The sequence below is a fragment of the Parasteatoda tepidariorum genome, chromosome 1 (assembly GCF_043381705.1).
Source record: "Parasteatoda tepidariorum isolate YZ-2023 chromosome 1, CAS_Ptep_4.0, whole genome shotgun sequence".
Lineage (NCBI taxonomy): Eukaryota > Metazoa > Arthropoda > Arachnida > Araneae > Theridiidae > Parasteatoda > Parasteatoda tepidariorum.
Window position 1 is genome coordinate 82857912 of NC_092204.1, and position 24329 is coordinate 82882240.

Below are 24329 nucleotides of genomic sequence, written 5' to 3' on the forward strand. Positions count from 1 at the left end.
GAGTGAAAAGATGAGAATGAGATAATAATCACTCTCAATTACTTCTCTGATTACGTCCTTGGCCTTCGAAAACGAAAGATGGAAGGAAGAGGAAATTCCACGTCCGGCTTAGGATGTCATATTTGTGGTCTAGTGTTAGCTCGCGGAGGAAGTGTTCGAGTTCCGAGAAAAAATGTGCGATCTATTGCGGGTCTACCTTTAATAGCTTGGGTTTTGCATCCTATGCTAGACTGTAAAAGTAAATTCCTTTGCAATTTAAATAATTTTCCCGTTACCTTTTAGGGTTGCAATTAAAAATATCATTACTATCGGAAAGAATTTCGTAGTTACCTTTTACGGCTTTAACTACGAAAATTGCTGTGGCATTTAGGGAAATTACGGAATTGAATTTTATGTTTAAAATTAAAAATATTAATATTATTAAAAGGAATTCCATATTTAATTTTTTGGGCTTTAAAAAATAGATGTCATTATTATTTAAAGAAATTACGCAAATGGATTTTAGATTTGCAATAAAAAATATCAATATTCAAAGAAATGATTTATCTCTATTTTATAAATTAATATACGTTTTTTAAAAACTACTAATAGCTTACAGAGATAATTATAATATGTTTCGTGATGAAGTGGTTAAATATAGAAAGTAACAAAAATGCAATAGTCCTAACAAATTTAATGATACACACAAAAATGAATACAAATTTAAAAAAGAAACTGCCAAATATCTTCGAACATGATCTAAATTTTAAGCACAAATATTAACATAATTTACGGAGATATCTTTTACTATTAATTAACCTACACAAATTTTATTAAAATCATATTTCTTAATATGAAAAACTTTTATTATAATTTTTTATTTAATTATAAATTTTCTAAAGAGTGAAAGAGTTCTTTTGAGGGCATAATTGATTGGCTCAGTAATTACTTTCTTACACTTTTCTAGAATCAACAAAATAAAATGGAAATTAAAGTTTTTTTGTATGGTATTAACACTATGGGTATAAAGTTGAATTGCTCTAAAACGCTTTATTATATGAATAGTAAAATACTGTTAGCTGTAATTTTTAAAAAATTAATGCTATTTTAATGCTCCTGTGAATATATGATGCCATATGCTATTTATATTCATACTCCATTGTTATCAGAAAGATTGATTTATTTCAATTTTACTTTCTTACAAATAAATGTAGAATGTAAAAATATTTAAATGTACATTTTAAAAAAAGGAGAACTTGTCTTATTAGTTTAATCCATTTATCTGCATCAAAGTTATGAAAGGACTTTAATCACAGTTGTATATTAATTTATTTTAATGTTTTGCTATTAAAAATATCTTTCAACAATTATTATAGTATTAAATTCTAATTATATAGTTTTTACTAAGATGATTTTTTTCATGCAAAAGATTTTGAGGTAAACAGCTTACTCAGTGCTTAAAAATTATGGCCTTGTACAGAAAAATATATGATGTAATTCTTTTTTTATTATAAGACTTATGTACAGATGATTAAACTATTTCGAAGAAAATACATTTTATTAGTATTTTTTTTAAATAGACTGTTTTCATTAAATTAATGAAGTATGACTTTTAATATTAACAAACAACTAATAACTATAAATACGACTTCTAACTAACTACTATTATTACTAAGTATTATAAATCTTTAATAGCTGTGTAACAAGTATCTCGAAAGCAACGTAAGTATCATAACTGTTATTAACATGTAATGTAAATATTATTATTTTTATTTATTTATTTTTCTAAAACAAGGATTGAAAAACTATAAATATTGCTAAGATCAGAGTAAGACTTGCACCTTGATGCGTTAACATGTAATATAAATATTATTATTTGTATTAAATTACTGGTTAATCGAAACAAAAGGTGTCAGATCATTTGAGTAATTGTAAGCACTTATACAATTAGTATTTTTATCCAATCAAGAGTCAAATATGTAATGCAAGAAATTTAAATCTTCGCAAATTAGACGTTAAAATTATGACAGAAGATTTATCAACGTAAAAAAAATGAGAGAAAAATAGATTTAGGAAATACGCCGATAACAAAAAGTTTTATTAATGTGCTTTGTATTTTATTTTCAAAACAAAACCTTTTATAAGATGTTATGGCTTTCATTTTTCAACTTCGATTGAATTGTTAAACAGAAAATTGTTATAAAGCTCTCAGAATAGTGGCAGAGTTCAACCAACATCGGATTTCGAGGTATTGTGTAAGAAAAAAACTTCACGACGCTTTTTTCCCAGAGGTAATTCATTTTTTAGAAATATTCGAGCTTATGTTGCTTTTGTGTCGTCTAAATAGTTGATAGAGAGTCACTTGGCTAAATAAGCGATTCTGAAATCATTATCGGAAAAAAATCTGTAAATAAGAATCTGAAATGGATCTGAAGAATTTTTCTTCAATATGACAACATGAGAATAAACATGGAATTTTATCACTTGGCGAAGCATTGGAGGATGTGTTGGTACACCCATCATACTCACCTGACCTGCCTTTCGTTGCTGACTTTTACTTATTTTGAGTTCTTAAAAATTCCTTGTGTTATATGACATTCAAATAAAACGAGGTTGTAAATCGGCGCTATTTCTCACTGATTTTGAAAAGTCCTTCTATGAATAAGAAATTTTGCCCCTCTCTGAAAAAAGACAAATGGTTATCGAGTAAAATGTGTAATATATCACTGATTGATTGATTGTTATTTGTGCTTTATATGATTAAACACACTTTTCTAAAATATGAAAAATTTACGGTATATTTTCTAACATAATGTGCAGCTGACACGAAAATGTGAATTAATTTATACCATCAATGCAAGTATTGCGGAAAAGAGTTACACTCTACCTTAATTGATCATCTCAATTTAACATTAGTATCTATTTGCTAATTTTCAAAAACAAAATATAGTATTTTTAGCACACATCAATCAAAATCTCTTTTCGTACTTTTAAGAATTTAAGCACAAAACATTGTTAATATCAGTCCATAGAAAATGGTATTTCTAAGGAAATTTTAGACTTGAAATTGTCATTATAACACTTTCTTCATATGTAATTCTTAGCACCTTAGTATGACTCAACTATGTGTTCACTTAGTTGAATAATAATTATTTAACTATATATTCACTTTGTTGTATAATTACTATAATTCCAATATATGTTCCCTTTGTTGAATATCAATTATACAAATATATGTTTCCCTTGTGGAATAATTACAATAATTTAAATAAATGTTCACTTTGTTGTTAAATAATTATTCAATTATATGTTCATTTTGTTGAATAATGACTATAATTCAACTATATGTTCACTTTGCTGAATAATAATTATTCAACCATGTGTTCACTTTGTTGAGTAATACTTATTAAGCTATATGTTTACTTTGTTGAATAATTACAATAATTTAACTGCATGTTCACTTTGTCGAATAATAATTGTTCAACTATATGTTACTTTTGTTGAATAATTTTAATAATTTAACTATATGTTCCCCTTTTGAATAATTATAATAATTTAACTATATTTTTCCTTTGTTAAATAATAATAATTCAACCATTGAATAATAATAATTTATTAATGTTCACTTTGTTGAATAATTACCATCATTCATATGTACCTACTTTGTTGAATAATTTCCATAAATAAACTATGTGTTAACTTGGTTGAATAATGGGATACTGCGATTATTTTCAGAGCTGACATCCGTCTGGGTTTCAACAGATGATACAGAGATTGCTGAAGTTGCTCTTAAATATGGTGCTCAAGTTCATTACAGAGACAAAAAGACTGCCAATGATTCTAGTTCGTCATTAACGGGTGTTCAGGATTTCGTCGCCAAACATCCAGGTCAGCATAATCTTAAGAATTTTTATCTATCAATACGCTTTAATTGTTCCCCAATAAAAAGTTGCTAAATATTTAGCCTAGATCAAAACATGATTCACAAAGCTGCAAATAAAATAGTTTGAAACGGGTCTCGACCCGCTTGAAACATATCATAACAAAGCTCACTCCATAAAATAATTACTTTTAAATGTTTCTCATCAACAAAAAAATAATACAATTACTTATTTCTATGTGGACGACTGGATATTCTCCATCCTTATATATGTATATATATATATATACCCTCCCTCGCTCTCACCGTAATGTTTACAGTAATATTTATTTAAACGGTATATTAGATTATTTTGTTTCCTAACATGTTCCCTAAAAATGGAATTTATGGCAAAAACTACTTAAGTACTTTTCATAAGTACTTTTTCCGTAATTAGATTCGGAATTTTTATAGATGTAACATCTTATAGAACTATGCAGATCAGAAATTCAGTGGTATTGTTTAATACTCAAAGATGTTTTCTTAATGATCATTATTTACAAAGAAACTGTAATTATAACCATTACAAAGAAACTTTAATGTATTTAAGATTCCTTTTCTTTCCTTCAGAAATATCTGTGGTAGCACTAGTACAGTGTACTTCTCCATGCCTTTTACCAATGTACCTGGATAAAGCCTGTGAAATGGTGCTCGAACAGAACTATGATTCTGTATTTTCAGTTGTTAGACAACGAAAACTTCGTTGGAAAGAAATTGCAGCTGGTGAGTAAGTCATTTATTTAGAAAAATAAAAAAATATATATTTCTCCTAAAAGCACGGTTTGTCTTTTCTTAGTTTCAAAATTTATTTTAAATAAATTGCTGCGTTAGTCCTAGAATTTATTATTGCTGCATTAATTAATTTTAGCTAAGGAAATTACTTTCTTTCTTGGTATGTGTTGAATTCTAACACATCTGAAATTACATTTTTTAAAATCTTTTGATTTTTGAGATTGAAAGTACAGATTAAAGTAAACATTTAAGTATTTTTTTCTCATAATATGTTTACAGTATCTTTGACATTGTCATATTTTCTATAAAGAAATTTTGAGAGAAAAAATTTCATTGAGTGCATAGATTTTTTATAAAAAATTCTTTAGCGTAACTTATCTATTTTCATATGGGATTAAAAATGAATATTTTGATATAAAAACATATAGATTAAATATTTATTTATTTTTTGATGAATGACTGCATTTATAAACACAATCTGTGACATTTATTTTGTCGTTTTAAAAATCAAGAGGAAACAAAAGAAATCACAATTTTAAATTAAAATTTTGGTTTGGTAATTGAAATTTTGTTTCAATAGTTAATCTTTCAATTCCCTATTTCATATATTCTTTAGTTTTCAATCATGCAATTGTTTCAAAATGGTTGCTATACATTCAAAGCTATGTATTATAATGAAAAATTGTTTTAGGTAGTTAGAACTTCTAAATGATTGTTGTAATATAGTTTTAATATTAATTTAAGTTTGATTAAACATTTATAAAGTTTTTTTAGTCATAAATCAAAGTTCTTACAGTGTGTTTGAATAAAAATCAAAAAATCCGATTTAAATATAAAAAAAATCACGAACCCTGCCGAAAAGTTAGTGTACATGATAGTAGTACATGAACTCCATGAAAAAAGAAACATTCGAATTCAATATCAGGAGATTTCGAAAATTACGTGATTAATGATGCTAATCCTGCTTCATGACATGCATATTATGGTTCTTGTTTATCAAGTATAATAATATTTTCTGTGCAATTTATTTAAGTTGTACAGTATACGCTTTAATATTAATTATTATTTAAATATTTTTTTAAATAAAATAGAGTCCTCTGGATTTATTTTGGCGTGAAAAAAATGATGCGTACATTAAAATGAGAAAAACAACACTTTTTACTGAGCAAACGATTTTATACGAAATACATTTAAATTAATTTTCAAAATTTACAAGACTTACAAGCCAATGACAAGGAAAATATTCATTATACAAAATAATGCGTTTTGTGAGTATAAATTTTATAAATAAAATATTTCAGCGTGAGTAAAGTATTTATTCATTTATTATTTTTTGAGCAAACAATTCTATCGCTGACAACCATTTGGAATTGTTTTCTAATTTACGATCTTAAACTTTCTCTTTTTTTCTGTCTACGCAAAGTTTGAAATCTAGTCTTAAATTTACGAAACAAATATTGAATGGTTATATTTAAAATTAACAACTAACCTCAAATGACTTTCGTTTATTAATAGATTTTCATTATTCATTTATTATTATTGATGAATAATTTTTTATCATCAAGTAACTGAATCCTTAAGCTCTAAGTAAATACATAATCTTTTGCATAAAAATACATTATCATCATTATTATTATTGTCATTATTATTATTATCATCGGTATTTCAAAGATAAAATCATTTTATAAACATTTATTCGCTAAAAACCGACTTTGAACTATATTTTAAGCATCAGTCAGAAAAAAAATATAAATGTTCAAAGAAGCGCAGAAAAAAAGTCAATTTGTGGTTTAGTTGCTTTGTTATAAATTTGTTTTTGTATTTAATGACACATTTGAGGTACCCAAAATGACAATTTAAATACCTGTATAACTAGTCATTTTGATAAACTATAATATGAATCGACATATATTTTTAAGATTCTTGGTAATAATAATTCTATTTTAAATTTTTGATTTCTGCAGATATTTTTTTGATATATTACAGAAAATATTTTAAATTGTTAACGTGTTAGGAATTATGTTTCCCCCGCTTTTTTTTTTTCTTCTTCCTTTGTAGCATAACATGCGCATTTTTGATGCATCCTTCTTTCTGCTTTTAATCATGATTCAAAGGATGCAAAAGCTTCTCGAGACATTTGCGCTGCGTATAAAAAAGGAGCCATAGCTGAAAGAACCGTTCGCAATTGGTATGTCTAATTCAACCCTTTGCGGTCGTATGTCTACTCTCAGCCACCAGCAAAGATGTTAGCCACAGCTTACAGGAAAACTACATGTAGATGTAAAGAGTAAAGATTGTTCTGTATGTTCAAACAGAAAAATTAAAAGAGGGAGACGCCCAACTAATTATTTTTGTGACACATGTTCTCGAAAACCAGGGCTTCATATTGAAGACTGCTTTGAAAGATATCACACGATGGAGAACTATAAAATATAATTTATACTCAAAATTAAAACATATTATTGAGTCACATATATCTAAAGTTTACAAAAAGAATTAATAAATTTTATTTTTCCTTCATAATCTTGTATATTATGTATTACTGTTTGTTCAACGGGAAGTAATTCCGACCAGCATGACACCCATGTATAAACTTAATACGACAGTAAAGGGCTAAGAAAATTAATAAAAAAATAAAGTTAGAAAAACAACAATTTTTTATAATTATATTTTAAAAATGAAGCATGGTTTTGGAATCTTTTTACAATTTTCTATTTTTAGTGTTTGCTTTTTCTCAAAGTAAGGCATATCGAGCATTTTCCGGACAAATATAAAAATGTTTTTTTTTTTTTTAAAGGAGAGTTTTTAACTTTAAGCAAGTTTTATCAACATTAACCTTTTTAAGAGGATACTTTCTTAAAGTTTGTGGGCAAGAATAAGTTTGGACATCAAAGTAAAATTGTACGTACATAATGTTCATTCATTTAAAAAACAAAGCAATCTGTTACATATGCATTTACTTTTCATTTCTCAAAAAAACAATAATTTATTTTCATTTTTTGAAAAATTATTAGGAAGATCAGAGAGTAATGTCGTTTTGGTGCATTAAATATTCGTTAGTCTTAAGACTAACGAATGGAATTTAAAAACCAATTTATTTTTTTTCTTCATCCATTTCGATTCATTTTCGTTCCGGCATTGAAATTGTTGTTGCTAACGAGGGTGAATACATCATTGATTCAAAACAAAATCTTGATAACAAATATCAAATGCACCGAAACGACATTACCTTCTGATGTCCCTAATAGTATGCTCAGTAAATAGTCAGTAGTAAATAGTCAGTGTTTAGTATAGAATTTTTGATCAGCAGAATATTTTTAATTTCTTAACAAGATTTAATTCTTAGATAACTGACAATAAGTTTTCTTTTNTTTTATATTTTCTTTTCTTAGTTTTAAAATTTATTTTAAATAAATTGCTGCATTAATTTTAAAATTTATTATTGCTGCATTAATTAATTTTAGCTAATGAAATTACTTTCTTTCTTGGTATGTGTTGAATTCTAACACATTTGAAATTACATTTTTTTAAATCCTTTGATTTTTGAGATTGAAAGTACAGATTAAAGTAAACATTTAAGTATTTTTTTCTCATATGTTTACAGTATGTTTGACATTATCAGATTTTCTATAAAGAAATTTTGAGAAAAAAAAATTTCATTGAGTGCGCAGACTTTTTATAAAAAAATTTTTTAACTTAACTTATTAATTTTTATATGGGATTAAAAATGAATATTTTAATATAAAAATATATAGATTAAATATTTATTTATTTTTTGATGAATGACTGCATTTATAAACACAATCTGTAACATTTATTTTGTCATTTTGAAAATCAAGAGGGGAAAAAAAAAGAAATCACAATTTTAAATTAAAATTATGGTTTAGTAATTGAAATTTTGTTTTAATAGTTAAAATATTCTTTACATTTTCTATTTCATCTATTCTTTAAATTTCAATCATGCATTTGTTTCAAAATGGTTGCTATGAATTCAAAGCCATGTATTATAATGAAAAATTGTTTTAGGTAGTCAGAGCTTTTGAAATATTGTTATAATATAGTTTTAATATTAATTTAATTTTGATTAAATATCTATAAAGTTTTTTTAGTTATAAAGAAAAGAAACTTTTAAAGTAAGAAACTTTTTTTTAGTTATAAATCAAAGTTCTTACAGTGTATTTGAATTTTTAAAAAAATCCGATTTGAATAAAAAAAATCTGATTTTTTTTTACTTTTTTTAAAAGATCAAAAAAATTACGAACCTTGCCTAAAAGTCAGTGTACATGATAGTAGTACATAAACTTCATGAAAAAAGAAACATTCAAATTCAATATCAGGAGATTTTGAAAATTGCGTGATTAATTGTGCTAATCCTGCTTCATGACATGCATGTTATAGTTCTTGTTTATCAAGTATAATAATATTTTCTCTGCAATTTATTACAGTATAAGCTTTAATAATAATTATTATTTAAATAGAATAGAGTCTTCTCTATTTATTTTGTCCGAAAAAAGAAACATTTCTATGGGAGACAACTTTTTAAAATTGTTTTCTAATTTACGATCTTAAACTTTGACTTTTTTTCTGGCTACTCAAAGTTTGAAATCTAGTCTTAAATTTATGAAACAAATATTGAATGGTTATATCTAAAAATAATAACTAACGTCAATAAATGTAATTAAATGACTTCCGTTTATTGATAGAATTTTAGATTTTCAGTATTCATTCATTATTATTGATCAATAAATTCTTATCATCAAATAACTGAATCCTTAAACTCTAAGTAAATACATTATCTTTTGCATAAAAATACATCATTATTATTATTATTGGTATTTCAAAGATAAAATCATTTTATAAACATTTATTTGCTAAAAGCCTACTTTAACAATATTTTAAGCATCAGTCAGAAAAAATATATAAATGTTCAAAGAAAAGCAGAAAAAAGTCAATTTGTGGTTTAATTGCTTTGTTATAAATTTGCTTTCGTATTTGATGACACATTTGAGATACCAAAAATTACAATTTAAATGCCTGTGTAACTGGTAATTTTGGTAAACTATAATATGAATTTGCGTATTTTTTAAATTTCTTGGTAATAATAATTCTATTTTAAATTTTTGATTTCTGTAGATATTTTTTTGATATATTACAGAATTTTTTTTAAATTGTTAAAGTGTTAGGAACTATGTTTCTCCTGTTTTTTTTTTTTTTTTNTTTTTTTTTTTTTTTTTTTTTTTTTTTTTTTTTTTTTTTTTTTTTTTTTGTAGCATGAGCATTTTTGATGCCTCCTTTCTTTTTGCTTTTAATCAAGATTCAAAGGATGCAAAAGCTTCTCAAGACATTTGCGCTGTGTATAAAAAAGGAGCCATAGCTGAAAGAACCGTTCGCAATTGGTATGCCAAGTTTAACCCTTTGCGGTCGTATGTCTACTCTCAGCCGCCACAGCTTACTGGCAAACTACATGTAGGTGTAAAGAGTAAAGATTGTTCTGTATGTTCAAACAGAAAAATTAAAAGCGGGAGACACCAAACTAATTATTTTTGTGATACATGTTCTCGAAAACCAGGGCTTCGTATTGGAGACTGCTTTGAAAGATACCACACGATGGAGAACTATAAAATATAATTTTTACATCAAATTAAAACATGTTATTGTGTTAGATACACCTAAAGTTTTACTTAAAAAAATAATAATAAATAAATTTAAAAAAATTCTTTATAATTTTGCACAATATGTATAACTCTTCGTTCAACGAAAATTAATTCCGACCAGCATGACACTTATATATAAACTTAATACGACCGCAAAGGGTTAAAAATGGAAATTTTGGCCTCACAAAAGCACCTCGATCTGGATGTCCTGTTGAGCTCGATGATGAGCGATTAAACTAACTTTTGCACCAAAATTTGCTCCAAACGTTGAGGAACTAGCAGATAAAATATAATGCTCTCACGCTGGATGCTGGATATCGGGGTTATCTCGGCGTTTGGCGCGAAGCGCCACTAACCGATTCATCGATTCTGTTTTGTCGTATTTTAGGAAGTCCTAAATATCTTTGAAGTTGTAGTATGTGCTCTCACGCTCGAAACTTTTAACAAATTAAAGAAAAAATATTTTTTTAAAAAGTGGTAGCTCAGTTTCCAACCCTATGTTTCAAAACATTGAGAAAAATTCCAATTTTAGCAATTTAGTATTTATTTTTGATAACTTTTTAACTAATGGAAAATAAACAGTTGTATAAAAATATGTAATAAATGTGTTGTTATTTAACTGAGTAAAGCTTCATTATATACATATGCTCTTAAATTCTAATTTAATTCGGTTTTTAGGTGAAAGTACAGAAGCTTTGAATTTCAACCCTAGGCATCGACCTAGAACACAAGATTGGAAAGGTGAACTTGTAGAAAGTGGCCATTTTTACGTGACTAGAACTTCTTTAATTAAGGAAAACCTGTTACAAGGGAAAAGGTATTGATGAATCGAATCATCGTTTTTTTTTCTAACAGCGTCATTTCTGAGCATTCATGTGTTTAAAAAAGTTTTTTTTTTACTTATTTTATAACTAAGAATAATTTTTTATTGGCAGTGAAAAAATAACAAAATTAAGTTGCTCTTTCGATTATTAGGATCCCCAGAAAAAAAGGAAACTTAAATAATCGAAAGTCATTTATTTTACAATAGAATAAATTACATTAGAATATGAACGAAGTTGTTTTAACATAATGTTATGAAGATCTTAATATAATAAATAAATAAATATGGTAAATAATTTTAAAAGAATAAGTTGAAATGAATTCAAAAAGTGTACACGTTATGGTAAGAAAAAAAAACCGAGAATGAAGACAACTCTACCGAAATCTAATGTATAGCAGATGAAGAAGGTGGGTCTGTAAACACCTAAACCAGTTTGTTTACCTGAGGAAACTTGGAGGATTTTTTTTTTAAAAATTTCAGCTCCTCACTTTTCCGTCCGGCAATTAGACAGGTTTTAGTGTTTTCAGTTCCGTTTTTCCTCAACGGATTAACTTTGATTGCATTTTTTTTCCCTTCCCTTAAATAATAATTTGCGAATATACATGAAAGTTAATCATTACAGGACATCCTCTGCATTTTTCAGTGGCTAATTATTTTTTATGGCAAGCTCGCTTTGTGAAACATATTCGAGATTTGATTGCAAATAAGGAAAAGGGAATTAATGACGCATTTTCTTTTGGAATGCTGTCATTTATCAAGATCTCTGTCATATAGAAGTTTTAAAAAATATTATCTCTTAATTTCTAACTCCGCTAAGCGATAAAAAAAGAGAAAATGAAAAGCAAAAAGAACAAAAGATAAATCTGATCAAGATACAAGATTCGGGGAACAATTGATTATGATTTACTGAAACAGTAGACAGTTATCACTTTGCAAGAACTCTTATCTTTTTATGGCGTCCGCTTTTTGAATTGAAACTTAATACCTCATACATTTATAAATCGCATTATTCTTTTCATTTTTTCAGCATTATTCTTTTCATTCTTTTTATCATAATATTAACGATTTGTTTGTTTGTTTTTTAATTGTTTAGAATTTTAATCTCTGAAAAACTAGCCACTTGTTTTAAACAATAACGTGTACTTTACTTTAAAAATGATATAATTGGCCGCCGACCTGTAGACAAAATTTCCAAATTTTATCGTGTAACACTAATAACAGGTGAGTTGTTTCTGGAGTTACTTCTACTAAGACCAAAGCTATAAGTGGAGAACAGAAGCTATATTCTCTTAAAGTAATATAATTTCTGGTAAAGCAAGAAGCTTTAAAGAAATTAATTTCTTATTTACGAAATGCATATGGATTTTAAGACACTAATGCACTTTATGGTAATATGTTCAAGTTTAATTTCATAATAATGTATGCGTTTTAGGCCTAAATATTTAGGGACGTGGGCGAAGAAAAAATTGATATACTTTCTTGTTCATTTATATATTATTATTTCTTTATTTACCTTTTTGAAATTCACAACTTCTTCAGATCAAAATTTCAATGTGTATCGTTTATTTTACGCATTGTACAACATGTCTATCTAATTATTTCATGGTAAAATGTACCGTGTTTCTGGCTCTATGAAAACACCAAAAAGCTTAATAATTTTTACCAAAGCTCTTTGGCAATGATTTTGCTATAATTAACAATAAAATATGGTTTTATAATCTATAATAAAATTTGGTGAATGAGGTCAAATTTGGTAATTTTATAATAAAAACTTAGAGCTCGGCACTAAAAAAAAAAAAAAAAAAAAAAAAAAAAAAAAGAACTGAAAAGTAAATTTAATCGAATCATTTTTTTTAATTATTCGATAAAATTTACTTTTCAGTTTTCTTCTTTTTCTTTTTTTGCTAAATATAAAACCAAAATTTCCAGATAATCCTTATTCTCATATAGACGGAAAAATTACCAAATTAATTACTTAAATATCTTATATTTTGGTTTTTAATAATACCAAAATTAGGGTTTTTGTTACCAGAAATGTCATTAACATACAGTACGGTAATTTAACCTGAATTTTTTCCCCATATAGTTCTAATTCCATTTTACTTTATTGGATAAGTGTAATGGAATATAGAGGCAGTGTTATATGTACATGGGATGTTTAAATTCCTTGTCAAAAAATTAAGTCAAAAAAGTATTCGCAAGCCACCACCGCAAATTAAGCGAGAAATGAACAAAACGCTATCGAAATCTATCTAACCACTAGTGAGGAAGACGAGATGAAAAATATCAAAACCACTTTAATTGCCTGATGAAACCTGAAGGCGTTTATAAAAATCCCCTTTAAACATCTCTCTGTTACCTCTGGCAAGCAATGAAACAGTATTTGATGCTTTCAGTTCCCCTTTCTTCAGTAGTGATTCGTTCGATTTCGATATCGTTAATGTCTTTTTCCTCGCTTATATTTTTATTAACACCGATAAATTAATTTATCATTCACAAGTGATTAATCTATAATTGATTAATTTAGACTGATATATAATTGATAATAATTTAGACTGAAATATAAATTAAAAGAAGTAATAAAATATTATAAGTATTAGTAGAAAGAGTAGTTTATAAATGAAACACTGAATTGTAAATTAGTGCGATTGATTTATAACTTACTTCATATTTAACAAGAATTCTAAAACCATACATTAAGGGTGTTCATCACAAACATGCATTGTTCATAAAAATCATCATTTTAAATATTGCTTTTTTTTCTTTTTCTTTTTTTTTTTTTTTTTTTTTTTTTTNTTTTTTTTTTTTTTTTTTTTGTATGTATATAGGTGCGGTTATGTTGAAGTACCAGAAGAATTGGCGATCGAGATTGATTCAGAAACAGACTGGATCATAGCTGAAAAACTTTTGGAACTATATGGTTATCGTAAAAATGTTAACGAATTGAAAGAGTATTATGTATAATGAACATAATGCTATAACGAAAAGGTATAAATTCCCTCTTTGTCAAGAAATGAGCTTAATTTTATTATTCTGAAATTTATGCAAACGATTTAATTCAGAACAAAAGCGCATAACTTAAATTTTGTTTGAAAACATTTCCTAAGCAATATTTTGATAATAATTTAAAAACTACAGTTAATTCCACTAATTAAAAAAAATTCAGGATTTTTGAAAACATTTCATACAGCGTGCCAAAAACATAAATCTACCTTTCAGTAATTTTTCTAAATAAACATGTAGAACTCAATAATGAACTATTATTATTATTAATAATAATAATAATATTACCGCAACACAAATTGTGAGCCATGGAGACAATTTCGTGAAGAAATAGTGGAGCATTGAGCACCAACTGCCTTTACTTGCCAGGCAACCTAGTAATCATCAATCTGAAGCTGAGAAGGCTTCAAGCTGGAACCGAGGATTGAACCCCGGTTCTTCACAAGGATAGATCAGTTCCTTTAACCACTGAACCATCACGACAGAAAAATATGTACTTAATCGAATTAGATTTTTATTGCCACAAGAGTAAAATACTAATTTATTTTTACAACGAAAGTAAAATACGAAACGATATTAAAACTGTGTATTTTATTGCATATTGAATTCAAAAATATTTAAAATTGCATTTAAATGAAAAAGTTAACCCTATTTTTTGAAGAATACGAATGCTTATAGTATTTTGCCTTTGAGTTCAAATTTTGCATTTGCATTTTGCTTTGGTATTCATAACGCTAAGAAACTATATAATAAATATTTTATTTGGCTGAACTAAAAATAATAATAATAATCATAATAATAGCATAATAATTTTAAAAAAAACCCAGGTTGACTCTGTAAACATAAACTATGAATGAAGACAAAGTATAAACGAAACATAGTTGAAAAATTAACCATTCCTTCAAAATCTAAAAAAATAAATAAATAAAAAATTATCGCGATGTCTTTATTGTCACAACATAAACGACACTGAATTACCTCTGAAGTTCTTAACGACGAATTTAAAATTCAATTTAGTTCTTAATTATATGTTTCGAGGAACTAGTGTTAAATAATCACCAGTGGAATTATTTATAATCGCGGAAGTAAATGAAACTTTGTAATAAAAAATTTAACTTGAAGCAATAATCTTCCATTTTTGTGGGAGTTCGTTGTTCTCATAAATTTAGCGTGACGCACACACTTGTAAACTTTTCTGCACATAGTATTTGTCATAGGCAGTAAAAATGAATATTTATAAAAGGGGTAATGACGGAAGTTGTTAAACTGTAACTGTAAACTATTATTTCTGAATTTTTAAAATTTTTCTCATTTGTATAAAAAGAATGATTTATTGCGAAACATTGACAAACAACATATCGATTTTTTTCTTCTTCAAAATCTTCGAAAATAGTAAGAAATTGTGGAAAATGTCCATCGATTTTATTCAGGTATAATACATTGCTAGAAATTTTATAGCGTGTTAAACTATAATATCGTTTAAATTTGTAGCATTCTAAATATCACGCAAAGTTGAACCATATTATCATACTTCTTAAACTTGAACTATGGTTCAACTGGAAAGTAAACCAGATTTGATTCAAAGCTTCATTAAGCTAGCAGCAAATTTGTACAGAATTAAGGTTCAAGATACTGATATTATGGTTCGTTGTTTCACGTTTTCTGAAAGAGTAAAGGAAAAAATAATTTTAAAATACCTTAAACTTCATGTTACTTTCATATATATGAAAATTTTTTATTAGAAATATTTTTTTTTTTTAAATTTTGCTGTAGTATTATAGTACGGCTTTAAAATATTTAAATACCGATCTTTTAATTGTTGCTGATACTTATTCTTGCTTAAAAAAAATCCTAATTTATTATTAATTTATTTTAAACATATACCAGATTTATTTCAGATTTACATATACCAGATAATATTTTACAAACACTTCTGTTTCATAAATATTATGATTTATATATATTATTATAATGGTACGGTATGGTATTATTATGGTTATGATATCAGTATTATGATTTATATCTGTCTGCACAGTTTTATTTTCTAGGTATGTAAAATATATTTTTTTTAAACAAAGAGGTGTTAATTTTAATATTGTTGTTCATATTTTTCTTTAAGTAGTACACTGCAAAAAAAAATTCCCGAAACGTTTCTAAATTAACGGTACATGTAATTTTCCAAAACGTTTCTGAATATTTTGAAAACCTCTTAGACTGAATCGGTGTAAATGCAATTCAGTTTCTTACTTTTAATTAAAAAAAAAAAAAAAGAAATACTTCGCAATTGATCAAAAGCATGCTATTAAATGAAGTTATCTGAGATTTTTGGAAACATTTTTGTCAAATCAAAATTTGTTTCTGGAAATTTTTACAGTGTAATCACAAATATATTTGTCACATAATTTATTTTACTCTTTCCAAACTTATACGCAAGTAAAATCATTAATTTTATTTGTAACCATCAATCATAAATCAAATAAATTAATAACAAGACAAGAAACTCGGATAAAACTTTTCTTATTTAAACCATTTGCGCTTAGCGTCCTTTTAAAAGACGGATCCTTCCTGAAAAAAAGAAAAAGTGGTGGCATAAATGTTTCATTAATAGGATTTATTTTACAAAAAACATTATATTTCTGCCTACCATTATATATCAATAAGCACAGCGTTTTTGCAAAATTAAAGTGGTAGGTAAGATAAAGAGATATCAACTTGATATATACCAAATTATTACTTTTTTATATACTAAGTATTAATCATTTATAGACCAATTTTTGTATTCGGAATGGGTAAATCATTTTATAGACGAACTAAAATAGAAAAATCTTAAATATTTCAAACAGTTTAAATAAATTGAATAATTTAAAAGAAAACTCTGTTTCTATAAGAAGTTTCATGAAATTTTTAGTTGTAAATAATTGCATAAAAATGTTAAAAATGACTTTTTAAACTAATGATATGTCAGCATTCAATCGTATCATTTGCATACCGTGATTTGTGTACTTTGATAGTACAGTTTACATCTTTATATTAATCCAGTGATGACTGGAGAACATTGAATTAATTTCCGTTTTGTTTCACATATCTATATTATACATAAATAATATATCATCAAAACACACTCATTTTTAACTACTGAATGTATTTATGACACTCACATACCCATTATCTTAAATATACCAAAATATTGTCTAAATGGCAAGAGCGAATAAGAGGACGTTCAAATATTTACGTAAGCACCTAAAGACGGAGGAGCTGTGATTTGCTGATTTAAGAAATCTTCTTCCAGATCACTACTGCGCAATCTCCAACCAGTCCGTAATTATTTGACGCTTGCGCACAGTGAATTGAGTTAAGAAGAAAGTCGAATCAAATGGGACGGTGACAAAGAAAGAAGCGTTTACGCATGGCACTAAATTCCATCTATCATCAAAATCCTTTCTCAATTGTAAAATAATTAAATTAGGAAAAATCATTTACATGAACAAAGGGGTTACAATTTGCCTATTTTTCGGATAAGAGAGGATACCTTCAAAATCAACACACACTTACTGTTGTAATATTCGAACGTCCCCTAAACATTAAAAAATTGTTTTGAATGGAAGGAATTTACAACTATTTATCTAGTGCTATCTATTAATATTGTTATAATTATTATTATAACAATTAAGAGTGCTGTTTTCTATTTCAACTTAAGAGTACATGGGGAAAACGACTGTTGCTTTCCTGCTCAACAAACAAATTTTCCTTCACGTTCTTCAATAGCTTTCAATGTTCGATTTTCCCAAGCCGTACGACACTGAGACGAAAAATAAATAAAATATATAAACTTAACTAAAATAATAACAGCACATAAGTTGGTTCCCAATAAGAAATTAAATCCCAATTTCCAAAAGATTTACTTTCATCTTAAAAATTAATTTAAAAGAAGATTTATTATTTTAATTTCATAAAAAATGGCAGCACTAGTTTGATTTCTTAAAAAGTTGACCTACTAAAGAGCAGCGTTTTTCATGCGCTCCAAATATTTCATACCTTTAGCTATAATAATCATATAATAAATATTTCATACTATATTATTATCATTATGAGGTTTTCAGCTATAAATTAATATTCAGTTAATAAAGATTTTATGAAAAATGGCAGCAATAGTTTGATTTTATAAAAAAGTTGACTAATGCAGCGTTTTTCATGCACTCTGAATATTTCATATCTTTAGCTATAATAATTGTATGAAATATTTTTTATTACTTTATCATTATGAGGTTTTCAGCTATAAATTAATGTTCAGTTAATTAAGATTTTATGAGTGGGCGCAATTGGTTTGTCTCGGCCTTCTGAGCCCAAGTCTGCAGGTTCGATCCCCGGCCCAGACACCGGATTTTCGGGATGCAGAAAATCCTCAGCGGCCATGTCGTATGATTATGCGGCATGTAAAAGATCCCTGGAGTGCCTTATTGGCTCTTGGCATTTCCGGCAAAATTAAATTCCTAGTGCACTTTAGCATCCAAATAGAGTCTCGGTGCTGCCATCTAGTGTGGCAGACACTAGACGTCCAAATTAACATGGCCAACGGTATGTCACCCATTGTGATGGTCCTGAAAGAGTGGATACCACCTCTGGAGAACGCACTAGGTCTGCTCATCGGGAAAAATGATTGTGCAGCTCATAGGAAGAAAAAAAAAGATTTTATGAAAAATGACACTAATATGGTTTTATGAATATTATTAGCTAGAAAATAGCAATACTATTAATTCAATTTTATGAAAAATAATGAGTTCAACTGATGAAAAATGACGAGTAATTGCTGCATAAGTTTGATTTTTTGCAAAGTTGAGCAGAAATCATTTTCCTCGTGTACTTTTTACATTTCATATCTTGTGCTACAATAATCTAAAAGAGTCTTTCATGTTACTTTTATTATAATTACAAAGTTACTAACAATCTAACGTTGTAGAATAGCAATAGAAATTAGATTTTGTATTTGTTGATATACTCGTAAGTTTTGTTTTAGCTACATATTGTATTACCAATCATTTTTTATTTTTATAGCAATCAAATATTTAATAAACATGTTCTACAAATAAAGCGTTGAGTTGTTGCATTATTTTTCAATTACTTTTTGAGTTACTGAGAAGATTTTCCCCAATTATGTACAAAATTTATCATACAGCATCGACTAAACAAATCTTAATAAGAAAAGCAAAACTTCAATGATTCTTTTTTTTTTTCTTCTTCTTCTTTCAACGTTTTAGGTTACATTTTTTTTAAGTAAGGGGGAAATAAAAATGATTATTTTCTTCTTTTAACTCTACTAGGATGAATTAAATTATGAAAATTTTTTTATAATCTTATTCATTTCAGTTTTGTGTTTGCTTGTTGATTTGCTTTGGTCGGGAAGAGGTCAAAATTTCGATTAGCGATAAAATTAAGATAAACTTTGCTTGGAGCACTTAGGAAACAATATTAACTTGCATTGTGGATCAGGAACAAAGCTCCAGTTGAAATCTGAGCACTCTATCTAGTCGAAAAATGGTCAATATTTTGATTAATAATGAATTGCACTTTTGTTTGCCGTGATCAGGAAACGATTGCAACTTGCCATCCAGCATAATACTCGAACTAAAATGCAAGAGCTCCAGCTATTCAGAAAGTGTTCAAAATATTTTGACCGAATTGTTAAAAAAAGAAAATACTCGATTAAAATCAATTTTCGATAACCGGAATTTTCAATATTTGGAAATTTTTGGTGTCTTCTTTCGAGTTGCTATCACCGTGGTGTGACTGTATGTTACATCTCATTGTTAAAGAAACAATTTAGACTTCAAAATTGCAACCAAAAAAAATGAAAATATATCTAAAACAAGTTTTTCTACCAAAAAAAATAGTAATCATTTCTGCAAATTTTAATCAGCATTTATAACTATAAATAGGATCAGGAAGTTCATTTACTGAGAAACTTATCTTTAAATAGCAGTTGAATCGTTCATCCGGCGAATTCGCAACACAAAATTTTTTTTTCTTTATTATTATTAAATTAAGAAAACAGAACAATAAAACAAAGACCTATCAGTTGTAAAACAAGGACATTTTAACAAAGTCTTTTGAATACAGAATTATAGAACAGTCTTTAAAAGATTAATTTCAGTCCAAAACACACAATCAACAGAATAGATAGCTTTTACTAAGCATATTTACAGTAAGCTGGAAAATGGTATCAAGTTCGTTTTCAGGGATATAAAACGAAGATATTTTTAGGGATATAAAACCGTGATATCTTTAGGGATATAAAACGAAGATATTAGGGATATCAAACGAAAAAATGGGCATCATATTTCCCGATATCTTTTGTACTTAGAAATTAAGGGATGATAAGTTTCTTTCACAGCGGGAAAAAATTGGAATAAAAAAAAAACCACTCCGGAATAAATAAGTTTTTTCCAACCTAAGTGGAAGAAACTTTATTTAAAAAAGAAATCTAAAGTATTAAAACAATTTTTTAATCCGTTACAATCTAAATTGTTTAAAAAACTTCATTCGCTTCAAAAATATACACATAGGAAATAACAGTCGACATGCTTCAAGAGCTCAAATATAGGCGCCCATTTTTATTTGTAATCGTAAAGACCAGGCCTTATAGCATGTAGCTAATAAGTCCTTAATAGGTAGTACGCTTTGTATATAAAACACACATAAATCCTAATCTTATATAACTAATAAGGTAATATAAGATTATAATTGTAACGATACCTCATTTGTCAAGAATAGCGGTTTTCAAAAGGTGTTCCGCGTAACCTTAGGATTTCGTGAAAAAGTCACAGGAGTTCCGAGGATTTTTTTAAAATGAGTAATGATTTGTTAAACCTAAAATTATATTTTTATCAATCTTCCAAAATTTAACATTTCGGTTATTTTTATGAAACGATTTTAATAAAATGCCATTGAAAAAAAAATCCTACAATTTAATTAATAAACAACGAAAAGCCTATGCATTCATACAAAATTTTATTAGTTTTTCTCATTTGAACTTCCCTATTCAAATAAAAATAGCCAAATTCATGAACCAAAATCTACTCTGATCACCATTTTTTTTTCCTCCAAAAATCATAATTCAATTTATTTTATTCATTTTCAGCTTATGCATACAGCAGAAACAAATTCAAAACTAGACTAAAAGCTATTCCATTACCTGCGAATTCAGCTGCTTGACATAAAACCCAATTTTAAAACATAATATTGATTAGCCAATGAAAACCACTTCATTCTCTCCATTAAATATTTTTAAAATACATAATTAGTTATCTTTCTATGGCTAGTATATATTTTACTGCTGCTAATGAATTTTATTTATTAAGCGGGTGTCAGGTTTCCGCCAAATGAAAGCCAAATCATTTAGTGTTCCATAGCTGAAAAAAATTTGGAAACCGCACGTATAAAAAAATATATTTAAGTTGAAAAATGTTAAGTAACATTTGATTTTTAGGGTGACAACATAAAATAGTTAGTTATTCTAAATTTTCGTTCCAACTCAGCTTGATTTTGTTTATAAAGCTGGATTATTCTAAGAATTTTTATATAATTTTTTTAAAAAAGCATTAAAAATCAGTTTCATGTGAATTAGTGGGTATCATATTTCCCATAAGACACAGTTGGTAGAATGTTGGGCCCATGTCCAAGAGGTCGTGAGATCCCCGCCAGCCGAAGACTCCCGCGTACAAAATGGTGACTCGAGCAAGTTAACTCTGTTCGGGGTCACTAAGTCCTCCAAGTTCCCATTACAAATCAATACCTCTAGGGGTATTGGATCGGAGATTGATCGTGCTCTGGTTCAGGTGAAAATTACGATTTGCAAATGGATTGTGGGCGAATCTGTTCCCCTGTGAAACGGGCTGTAACGTATGTGTGTGCCAGTAGTTGAATTCTTGGCCATAAATGTTGCGATTGGAAAACAATAGGCTTGTTAGTATCGACAAGTATCATAAGAATACAACATATTTTCCACAGACACTTGTGTCTAGTGATATTTATGTAATTTTTTTAATAATTGATCAGTTAAAAACACGCAGTATGAAGAACGTAGGTGGCACTACAACTGCCACACAGTGGTCAAAAATCGGAAAAAGCGGGCCATAAGTCAAAAAATTAAATAGCTCACAAGTACCAATCATTAATGTATTTTCGTCAACAAAAATATGAATAGATAATAATTCATAAACACAATATTCTAATTACTATAACAGTATTATCCACACTAAGTGATAAAAAGTTTTCCGCATCTGCTGTGTGACTTCTTTATTGCACTCTTCTATCAGTACCTACTATTTTTCATGCAATAAATCTTCAATGTTAAGCAATCTAAAAAATTTTGAGTGGTTTCAATTTTAGATTGGTTTTTAAATACCAAAATATTAAACAAGGGTCTACCTACATGTTATATAACTATTCAAATAATAGCTAAATATATTTTATAACTACAGAAAGTCGCACATATTACATTGACAGTAGCCTTTTGAATGGCAATTAACAGATATTCCAACAGCTATTATTATAATTCTTATTTTATAAGTATTGTTTTTATGAACATTAAAATTCCAAGAAATAGTGGAAATCGATAATATTTATTTGATATAATTTTATTTTCATTGAAAATAATTTTACAAAATTTTTTATTATTTCACTTTTTTTTTTTTAAATGGCAATCACTGAACTTAATTCTTCGCCTTAGAAGATGCCGGAATTGTTACTCATTTTACGTTAACCAGTGGGCACCTGTGAACCAAAGTCACGGAGGCGAGCAACATTACCTACGCCACAAACCCGTTCATAGGGTGCGCCACAATCACACAACAGAGGACAACACTAAGAGAGAAACATCCATGGCCAGAGCGGGATTCGAACGTGCAGACATGGGCCTCGCAGTCAGCTCGCTAAGGCTCGGCCACCTGGCCGGCTTAATTATTATATTGAAAAAAATTATTAAACTTACTTTCCTTTACATCAATAGGAGCCAACTTGGTGCAGTAATTTTTTGTTTTCCAAGAGTCATTGTCATTCTTTATAATGTGAGGGGAACCAAGGGGATCTCCTTTTTACAAATCACATTACATAAAGGTAACCTTGAAATTACTGTAGCATACTAATTATTTACATGGTCAACGCAGAAAGGCCTTTAAAAACTTGAAAAATTAACAAAAATGAAAAGTATAATTATTTCTGAAGTAACACCTGATAAAAGTGTACAACAAAGAGTCTCATTCCAGATACAGAAAACTTCTAACCACTTAGTACGTATAATACAATAATAATAATTAGAATATTTTGTCAATGACCTTTTATATTAATTCTTCACACTTTCGTTGACTAAAAATCATTAACAATTAGTACTTATGAGGTATTTATTTTTTTGAATTTTGGCCAGCTTTTTCAGATATTCGACTACACCACACCACTTTGTTTTGAATAAGAGGAAAAATGTGATGCCACAATACATTTTTTAATAAGAAGAAATTGTTTTCTTATCGTCTCTTCAACTTGGATTAATTTTTTAATGGAGCTTGATTCTCTGACTGAGAATATCCAACTTTTTTTTTAATAATTTTTGGCACAGGAAAAAATAGGTGCCATATTTTCTGAAAATACCCACATGTTGCAAAATATTAACATTTTTAAAAACATTCAATTTAATCTTCAAGACATAAAATTGAGAGCATTTATCGTTCTACCTATGTGCAAATGGTTGATCATGACTAACTTACAATAGTCTAATTATGATGACGAATCATTACCCAGATTTAATGAAATACTTTAGTTAGGTTATATGAATTCAAGCATAAAAGATTATGAACATTGCTCATGTGAATATTTTTCAAGTTCACCAATTTTTTCATTAAGAAGTTTACAACTCAATTTTTTTTAAGAAATATAGTTCAATCTTACCTAACACAAATTTCACCCTGATAATTCATGAACAATTGTACACAAATTTCACCCTGATAATTCATGAACAATTGTCCGTTTACTGAACTGTCTTGTTCAAATCCTATATGTTAAAACACAGAATGAAAACAAGCATACTTATAAGTAATTCTTTACAATTTATTCAAACTCCTAATATACTTACAGAACTTACATCACATCACTTAAAAAATAAAAGTAAAAATTTGTTAATAAATGTAAAAACGTTTTCTTTTTTTTTAGTTTGTTATACCATACAAATCTC

General features: G+C 27.4%; 1 protein-coding gene across 1 annotated transcript; it reads left to right on the plus strand.

The window, feature by feature from the left end:
* The first annotated feature begins 78 nt into the window (after positions 1–78).
* LOC107440108 (CMP-sialic acid synthase) lies at positions 79–19198 on the plus strand. Its single transcript, XM_016052912.3, has 5 exons — positions 79–238; positions 3715–3867; positions 4469–4621; positions 10963–11101; positions 13936–19198. The coding sequence occupies exons 1-5, from the start codon at positions 79–81 to the stop codon at positions 14069–14071; spliced, it is 741 nt and encodes a 246-aa protein (XP_015908398.1). The 3' UTR covers positions 14072–19198.
* Positions 19199–24329: the final 5131 nt, after the last annotated feature.